At 47.6% G+C, this 9,649-nt stretch overlaps 1 protein-coding gene across 2 annotated transcripts; it reads left to right on the top strand.

The window, feature by feature from the left end:
• The first annotated feature begins 654 nt into the window (after positions 1-654).
• On the top strand, positions 655-7,765 carry HTR5A (5-hydroxytryptamine receptor 5A). Of its 2 annotated transcripts, XM_075922769.1 has the most exons (3): positions 655-2,022; positions 4,050-4,166; positions 4,327-7,765. In XM_075922769.1, the coding sequence occupies exons 1-3, from the start codon at positions 1,297-1,299 to the stop codon at positions 4,474-4,476; spliced, it is 993 nt and encodes a 330-aa protein (XP_075778884.1). In that variant the 5' UTR covers positions 655-1,296; the 3' UTR covers positions 4,477-7,765. The 2 variants fall into 2 exon arrangements, with proteins under 2 accessions (XP_075778884.1, XP_075778883.1); XM_075922768.1 differs by having other exon boundaries at positions 656-2,022; positions 4,050-7,765.
• Positions 7,766-9,649: the final 1,884 nt, after the last annotated feature.

The raw sequence follows: 9,649 nt of genomic DNA, 5'->3' as shown, positions 1-9,649 counted from the left end.
AGCGGAGCGGCCCGCTTCTCCTGCCCCGGCGCGGCGTGAGTACACGCCGCACACCCCTGACAGGGCCCCCCCCCGCGGCAAGAAGGGCCCGTTCGGCGGCGCCCCAGGGACGGGCGGGGGTCGCCTCGTCACACCGGCACGCGGAAGGCGGGGCCAGACAAAAAGGTCTCCACGGGCCGGATGAGAGGGCCTCGCGGGCCGCATCCGGCCCGCGGGCCGTAGTTTGGAGACCCCTGCCCTAGCCACTTAGCAGAAAAGCAGCGCTGGAAAGGCTGAGCTGATTTAACTATGGGTAATCTCTGGATAACCATCTGTAAACTGAAATGACTAAGCATGATTCTGAAAAGCTCTCATTCTCCAGCTTCTTTTACCCATGCTCTTGAGATCTGAGGCCACTTTCCTCTGTCTCTGCTCTGCTGAAGCCCACTGCAAAGACTCTATGAAGAGGGGACTCGACTGAGTTACACTTCGCCAGGTAGAGCAGAGCTTTGATTAAAGTGCCTGTAAACTGAAGCCATGGATACCTGCTCCCTTGTAATCTCTCACTAACTCCCCTTCTAACAAAGCAGATCACTAGCACGTAACAGCTTGTTCCTATGAGCAGGTGCAGAGCAGCAGCCTATCTGAACAGGGAAATGGGTGCATGAGACGAATCCGTGTGGAGCAGCAAGGGCAGTGAGCGAGCACACAGAAGGGAATTCGGGGGAATCCATTTACCAGTGGCTGGTGCCGTCCTCTGCAAGAAGCCGGGGCTGTTCCTGGAGCCTTGCGGGGCGAGGAGCAGCAGGGCACTGAGCTAACCCGCAGCAGCAGGTGCCGAAGCCAGACGGGCTCCTCCTCCACCTGGCAGCGAGCGAAGAGCCCGGGGCCGCCAGCCGCGCGAGGAAGGCGGGCAGCTGGCCGCCGAGCCAGGGGTGCGTTCGCCCGGGAAGGACTGGAGGGAAGGGGGGCTGCCGTCAGCTGATGGGCCACGTTTTGACGTCGGAGTCATTCTCCTTTGATAAAGCCCCGCCGCCGCCAGCTCGGACTGCGCCGCCCGCCGCCAGCTCGGCAGCGCGTCTCGGGCGCCGGGGAAAGGCTCCCCCAAGCGGGGCGGCGAGCAGGTGTCCGCAGGGCGCGCTCGCGGCGGGCTCTGCTCCTGTCCCCGTGCAGGCGGCGAGCCCCGGGTTGCGCTCCCCCCGCGCCATGCCCGCGCCTCCCGCCAAACTTTGCCTCGGGCCGGGCCCGGAGGCGCCGCCGGCTCCTCGCCCGCCGCCCGCCTCCTGAGTCCCGCGCGGCCCTGCCGCTGCCTCCCGCATGGACGGGCCCCTCAACCTCTCCGCCACCCCGTGGGCAGCGGCCAACCGGAGCGGCCCCCCGGCGGCACTGCCCGGCCGGGCGCCGCTCTCCGTGTTCGGGGTGCTGCTGCTCACCCTGCTGGCGCTGCTGGCTGCTGCCACCTTCCTGTGGAACATGCTGGTGCTGGCCACCATCCTGCGGGTACGAGCCTTCCACCGCGTGCCCCACAACCTGGTGGCCTCCCTGGCGGTCTCCGATGTGATGGTGGCGGCCCTGGTCATGCCCCTGAGCCTGGTGCATGAGCTGGCCGGGCGACGCTGGCAGCTGGGCCGGGCGCTGTGCCAGGTGTGGATCGCCTTCGACGTCCTGTGCTGCACGGCCAGCATCTGGAATGTGACGGCCATCGCCCTGGACCGCTACTGGTCCCTCAGCCGTCACCTGGAGTACACCCTGCGTGCCCGTCGCCGCATCTCCAACGCCATGATCGCCCTCACTTGGGCCCTCTCCGCTGTCATCGCCCTGGCTCCGCTGCTCTTCGGCTGGGGCGAGACCTACTCCGAGGGCAACCAGGAGTGCCAGGTCAGCCAGGAGCCCTCCTACACAGTCTTTTCCACCTTCGGCGCCTTCTACCTGCCGCTCTGTGTCGTGCTCTTTGTCTACTGGAAGATCTACAAGGCTGCCAAGTTTCGCATTGGATCTCGAAAGAACAACTCCATCACCCCCATCGCACCAGAAGGCCTAGAGGTGGGTCAAGTCTGGGGGTTTCCAGCTGGGCTGGGTAGGAGTTGGAAGGATTTCCATGGCTCTGGGACCTTGCTCTTACTGGACTCTGCTGGGAAACTTGCCCAAGGCCTCTGGCCCACAGAAGTCTTGAAAGGAGACTTGCAGACAAAGTGTGCAATCAAAGGGTATGTCTACAGTGCATGGCTATTTGCGATACCAGAGGTATCCTGAAATAGCTACCCTGTGTCTACACAAGCTATCCATTATTTCGAAATAGTTTTCTAAATAAGGGTATGTCTACACTACCCTCCTAGTTCGAACTAGGAGGGTAATGTAGGCATACCGCACTTGCAAATGAAGCCCGGGATTTGAATTTCCCGGGCTTCATTTGCATAAGCGGGGAGCCGCCATTTTTAAAACCCCGCTGGTTCGAACCCCGTGCAGCATGGCTACACGGGGCACGAACTAGATAGTTCAAACTAGGCTTCCTAGTTCGAACTACCGTTACTCCTCATTTCACAAGGAGTAACGGTAGTTCGAACTAGGAAGCCTAGTTCGAACTACCTAGTTCGTGCCCCATGTAGCCGCGCTGCACGGGGTTCAAACCAGCGGGGTTTTAAAAATGGCGGCTCCCCGCTTATGCAAATGAAGCCCGGGAAATTCAAATCCCGGGCTTCATTTGCAAGTGCGGTATACCTACATTACCCCGCTAGTTCGAACTAGGAGGGTAGTGTAGACATACCCTAACAGACATGCTATTTCACCATCCTGGTAAACCTTATTGCACGAGGGTTAAGGGATGACTTGAAATAATGTTATTTTGAAATTTGGCGTGGTGTAGACACGCCAAATTTCAAAATAAGCTATTTTGAAGTAGATTTGAAATAAGATACTCTATTTGTGTAGTGCAAATTGCATCTCTTATTTTGAGTTTAGGGTGCTGTGTAAATGTGCTGGTGGAAACGTCTGGGAACTTTGAGCCTGACTCTGAACCTCTGATTCAGGCTGGTGCGTAGTGAGTCAGAGAAGCAATTCCTTGAAATCTTGTGGGTCAGGGCTCACTAGTATGACTAAGGGTTTCACAAGCGAGTCTGGCCCCTTGTGATTTGGGGTGAAGGGTCTGTAGGCAGCCACCTAGAATATATAAAATAACCTGATAAATGTAGATCTTGGGGGAAAATGTGTATCGGTGCAAGCACCGGCACAATTTGCATATTGTTTCTTAATGGTGTCTGGATTCTTTGAACAATCTGGCTTTAGTGATCTATCTGACGGTCTTTAGTGATAATGTCTGTTGTATGCTCTCTTATGGCATTTTTCTCCTTCCCTCATCATATACCCCTCAGAGAGAGTGACGTACTTTTAAAAAAAAAAAAAAAAAAAAAAACAGGCAGGACTGCATGTATGAGAGAGAGCTATTGCTCTGATTGTACTAAGTGTGTGTGATATTCGTGGTCTGATTGTGATAGTGGAAATTGCTTAGGTACATATCCCACTATCACCACTATTTTCCTGACCTCAGTTATTCAAAACTACCTGGTACTCAAAACAGAGATTTCTCTCTCATATTTCTTAAATATAATAGTTGCACTGCTGACCCAAACTATTTCAATGTGCCCTATCCCAGTGTTTCTCAGCCAGTGGTATGAGTACCCTTAGGGGTACTTGAGAGAAGTCGGGGGGGGGGGGATGTCAACACAACTAAAATTTGGAGAAAACCGAATTTTTGTTTTAAGTTTTACAGTACTTTATTATTTTTGAATTTTTTACACCCAAAAATTTCATTACCCACCCGGCTACAATTAAGTTGTTTAAACAAATGTGTTGCAATGGTAGAAAAAATTGTGTGTCTGAAAACTGTAGGTGTTGGGGGTACTTAATTTTTTTAAGGGGTACTTTGTTAAAAAAAGGTTGAGAAGCACTGCCCTATCCCATTCATATAACTGTAGTTGTACTGTAACTAGTCTGCTAGCACATGTGGTATGCCTGGTGTGATGTTGGGCAGCAGGCAGAGTGCATATGTTGATGCTTGTGTTCACATCTGGCAGGTGAAAGAGGCCTCCCAGCAATCCCAGATGGTCTTCACAGTCCGCCATGCCACTGTTACCTTCCAGACAGATGGAGACACATGGAGAGAGCAGAAGGAGAAGAAAGCTGCTCTCATGGTGGGAATCCTTATTGGGGTCTTTGTACTGTGCTGGATCCCCTTCTTCATCACTGAACTCATCAACCCTCTCTGCTCCTGTGACATCCCACCCATTTGGAAAAGTATTTTTCTATGGCTTGGCTATTCTAATTCCTTTTTTAATCCACTGATCTATACAGCTTTCAACAAAAACTACAACAATGCCTTCAGGAACCTCTTCTCCAGACAGCACTGAGCAGCAAGCAGGAAAAGGAAGGAAATCCCTTCTTCTCCAGCAACCTCATCACCTTCCCTACTTGGCAGATTCTCTACAAACTGGGGAATGCTGAAAGAAACTTATCAGCCACAGAGATCACCATAATGATTTACTGTGGCCATAAAAGATTGCCTCTGAAATTCAGCAGCCCTCAGACACTGCCCACACCTACTTTCCCACTCTCTAAGCCAGTCTCCATTGTCTGCTGTTTTGTAAACTGCACACAAGGGCTTGCTGTGTCTTGGCAGTATCCTTTTCCAGCATGTGGTTGACATCACCCTCTCTTCAGTGATGTCACTCAGGCACTTTTTGGTTGCAAGAGCTTGAGAGAGAAGCCCATCTGACTCAAAAGGGTTTTGAAGCCCAATGCCTGCTTTGCTGCTCTTTGCATCTTAGAACTCTTAATGTGCATATTCCTATATGCAAAGCTAGACTCCTTTTAGCAGCAGCTGTTTTACTGAAAAACTTTTTCAGAGGTGAAGAATGGAATTTGTGTTGCAAACACAGATTCGTTCTAACTCTAAAAAGCTTATTTCCTATTGTGAATCCTTCAACGATGAGATGTTTGCTATTGGATTCTGTGTAGCAAGCTTTTCTGTATTTTCTAGTTGTGGAAGCTTAATTTGTTATGTGCAATGGAGTGAATGAAAGGAATGCATAATTTAAAACATCTGTTTCATGTGCCTGATTTAGTTACAAAATACACAGGTGTTCCTTGGCTGCAAATGTTTAAACTTAATGTCTGTGTTAGACAAAGGAAGTTACCATAATTCATGGATGCATTTTAATTGCCTTTTCTGTAATCGTTTAAGCAAATATATTTCAACATGCACATTAGTTCAAAGCTGCGTTTTTCATTCTAGATAGGCACAATACCGTTCCCACTGAAGTCAAAGGAAAGGCTCCAACTGATTTCAGTGGGAGTTAGATTGGTCACTAAGGGTATGTCTACACTGCAGAGGTTTTTTGGGGGAAAACAGCTGTTTTCCCAAAAAAAGTCACTAAACCTCTTTCTATGAGGAAGAAGCCTTTTTCCGAAAGAACTTTCGAAAAAAGTTGTGTGTGGATGGGGAAAAGGGAGTTCTTTCGAAAGAAGAGGCAAGAGGAAAAAGCACAGGTGCCCTGTTGGCCACTCTGTCCATAGAAATCCGATCTTAAATGTCCATTCAGTGTGGATGCTATCTTTTGAAAAAGCAGATTGTTTTTTTCGATGTGCTTTGGCAGTGTGAACGCTCTTTCAGACGTTTTTTCAGTAGATCTTTTCCAGAAAAGCTTCTTCTGAAAGAATCCTGCAGTCTAGACATGGCCTAAGTGTATTTAGTGGCTAATGAAGTTTGACTCTGGAAGTCTTTTCTAGCACTATAGCAGGGAGGGAAGGGAGGTGGCTGTGTCAATGGCCAGGATGCTGTTATTCAGCCATAAACCATCTACAGAACATGTCTTGTGTTTGTGTTTAAGTTATGACCAAATCTGTCCTTTCCACTTCCTACTATAAGTGCTGGTCCTGGTTGCTGCTTGCTTACTGTTTTGCTTTCTACCTGTGCCTTCACTTCAGTAGCATGATTTTAGCAACTGCTGTGTCACATGCACCTAGAATCTACTATATATTTAAGAGTTTGTCAAGAGCTCTTCCTAAATGATAAGAGCTAGGGCCACCAAATTTTGGTATACAGCTTCTTCTCATTATAACTTAAAGCAAGTGGAAGGATTTGGTTATGCTAGGAAAATGTGATGTGCCTGGGGAATGGGATTACTTCTCATAAAATAATACAGAAAAGAGGCAGACTCACTAGAGAGGTGGAAGGGGATAGCTGGGGGCATATCCCCTCCCTGGTATTGCCCCAGCCCTAAGTCTCCCACCTCCCACTATGGATGTTAAATTGTAGGTAATTGACTAATCAAATATCGACTAGTCGATAGGGTGTCTCTGCCTTTGAAGTGTAGCAACAGCCCTAAGGTGAAAGCACTACGTGGATCCCAAGGTCAGTTGGGGACTCCCCACTCACCCAGGGCTCCGTGTGGCGCTGCCGCTTTGAAGCACCTAGTCTTCTCCTCCCCGCTTTTGCTGCCTCTTTCTGATAGAGGCAAGAAAGGGTGGGGAGTGACTAGCCGATAGGCTTGTCGACTATCCAATAAGCATTTGCTTATCGGATAGTCGACTAGTCCTTCACATTCCTACCTCCCAGATGCCCTTTACGGGACTGTGTGAAGCTTTGCCCCCTCTGGATTTGTCATTTTTCTCCATTCTTCCCTCTGGCTGGGGAGCACAGGTGTCAGATAGCTGATCTTGCTCCCTGACATGAACAGGAAGGGAAAAAGCAAGCAGATCTAGTACGAATCTCAGGGGAGTGGGGCATGCTACACACACACAGAGCCCCTTCTCACCCGCAACTGTGACTCTTGCACCTCCACACCACCAGCCCTCTGCCCATAGCCCCTCTTTAAGTCCTGAGCAAGGTCAGGTAAACATGCTAGTTAGAGATAAATGCTTTCTACCCTAGGACGGGGAAGTAGATGTGTACATGGTTAACCATGGTTACATGCACTTTTAAGCCAGCTGCCTGTACATGCATTGCCCTCCTACCCGACATGTAAACATATAACCGCTGAAAAATTCAGCAGTTACACATTTACAGAAATACACACATTTTAACATCCCTACGCTGGAACTGCTAGAATAAGTTTTCAGACAGTTACACATTTACAGAAATACACACATTTTAACATCCCTACGCTGGGACTGCTAGAATAAGTTTTCAGACAGAGACCACTATTAGCTCTAAATATTACTTGCGGCACAGCCACTAAAATCAGCTTCCAATTTAAATGGTGGACGAGAAGACAAGATGGGAATCAGAATTACATAATTTCAGGGTCTGATATCTTGATACAAAGAGAAAAATGCTATAAATCAATGGAAAGCTTTCCAGTGTTGTACAGGATTAGTTTCTATCCACCATGGCTTATGAGACATCAGACCTTAAAGCTGTCAATGGTCCTTTAAAGCAAGCAAAAATCCTGGCCTGCCTGGTAAGAGACCTTTAAGTTTCAGCATCCTGGTCTGTGAGACCCAGTGCACAGCTTGGTGCAGGTGAAGATCACAGAAGCAGCCTCCAGATATCAGAAGGCAGTTTAACGTTTAGAAACAAAGGATGCAATCCTATTTTAAGTCAATGGCAAAATGAGGGATTCAGAGGGGGGTTGAATGTTACCCAACTTGTTTTATCCAGAGAATTTCAAAAAGATTCATTATATAACAGAAAAAAAGAGACATGCATAATCCTTCATAGATCCACTTGAGTAGGTTCTCTGAATAAGAATGTGTATGAATCAAGGACAAACTATCCACTTAAAATAAAGAGCTTTCTAGCACTTTTGTCATATGGTTTTTAAACTTTTGTCAGTGGTAGCTCTGGACATGGTAAGATATTCTAATAAATCCATGAACTACATTTTTACTGATGATCAGCTTGTATGCTGTGTATGGAGGTAATTGTGTCACTAGAGAAGATGATACTTTATTTTTTGCATGGAAAATACTGAAGCCAAGAATGAATGTAAGGACCAATGCAATGGTTGTGGATGCAGAGCTCCTATTATACTCACCAGTGCTAGAAAATAAGAGAAGGAATATTCAACTGGTCCAAGAAGCTGTGCACAGCAAAATTCACAACACGTTTCAAAGACTGTTGTAATAAGTCAGAAATCTGTAACCCACCAATAACACCTTTCCATAGCTACCTTTTCCTCCCCTCACTTCTTGTACCCCCTGTGAGCAGAGGGGTGTTAATCAGTCACTTAACCTTTTTTTAGTTACAGACTGACATTGCTACCCCTGAGACTTTTAACCTTCAATAGTCCCTTGAAATGTGCGTTAACTACTTATAAGGTAGAACAGATTGTTTAACATATTTAGCTGTGGCACTGAGTCTGGCTTTCTCTACAATTATATTTTGTTGGTGAGAGATGTGCAAAAAATGTATGACACAAGTTTAATCAACGAAAGTGCTGGTGTGCACAGAGTTATCGTGGCAGGAGAGTCTCTCCAGCTGACAATAGTGACTACTGCTCATTGGAGGTGGTTTAATTATGTGGACAGGAGAGCTCTATTCCTTTAGCAAAGAGTGGCTACATGGAAGACCTTACTGAAGTGAGGTCTATATTGACACTTTTGTCATCCGGGGTGAAAAATTACTGCCACAAAGTTTTAGCAACAAAAGGTGTGAGTGTGGACAGTGCTTCATTGGTGGAAGCCACGCTCCTGTTGATGAAACTCTTGCCTCTCAGTGGAGGTGGTGTTATTTTGTTGCTGGGAGAACTGCCTCTTGACGATAGAGTGCGGCCACACAGCACGCATTACAGTGGTGCTGCTGCAGTGACATAGCTATGCTGTTTTAAGGTGTGTGATGTAAATAGCTTAATTTAATAGACTTATGGGCTATGTCTGCACTGCAAGAACTCTTGTGCAGGAACACATCCACACTGCCGTGTGCAAGATGTGCTTTTGTGCAAGAGCATCCATGGCAGTATGGACACTCTCTTGCGCAAGAAAACTCTGATGGTCATTTTAGCCATAGGGCTTTCTTGAGCAAGAAACCTCTGCCACGCATCCACACTGCCCTCTTGCACAAGAGCTCTTGAGCAAGAGAGCTTACACTAGTTAGAAAAGAGCGTAGCTCTTGCGCAAGAAGCCCTCTCTTACCATGCCATACTGTAAATCTTCTTGTGCAAGAGCGGATGGGCAGTGTGGACGCTCTGTGGAAGAATGGCCATTCTTGCGCAATAACCCACCAGTGTAGACATACCAGAGAGTAGCTCAAAATTGGTCTAGTATAAGATATTGTCTCACCTCCCTTTTTCATTTTTCCTTTGTTGTGTCATTTCTGTGCAAGCAAGAGGACATGAGATGATTATAAAATGGTATTAGAAAATTCTGATTTGTCTGTAGTTGTGCTATTATCCACACTGTGGTCACATCCACATTTGTTTAACAAACTACACAGTACCCTTTTTCAAGAACTAGGACTAGTCGTGGCCATTAATCTACACTCTGGATCAAATCCTGCAGCTCTTACTCAGGACGGCAAGATTTTATCTGAAATATCATCTTGGGTATAATAAAGTTTTGTATTCCAAAGACCATTCCACGATTCACGCCTAACATGAGGCAGAGATGTTCTCTGACCATGAAACGGAGGAGCTAGAAACTCATGAATTTTGAGCCCAGGTCTGAGACCTTGCACAAG

The sequence above is a fragment of the Pelodiscus sinensis genome, chromosome 2, assembly GCF_049634645.1.
Source record: "Pelodiscus sinensis isolate JC-2024 chromosome 2, ASM4963464v1, whole genome shotgun sequence".
Classification (NCBI taxonomy): Eukaryota; Metazoa; Chordata; order Testudines; family Trionychidae; genus Pelodiscus; species Pelodiscus sinensis.
The sequence above is the reverse complement of the archived record's forward strand: the minus strand, read 5'-3'. Positions and strand labels throughout refer to the sequence as shown.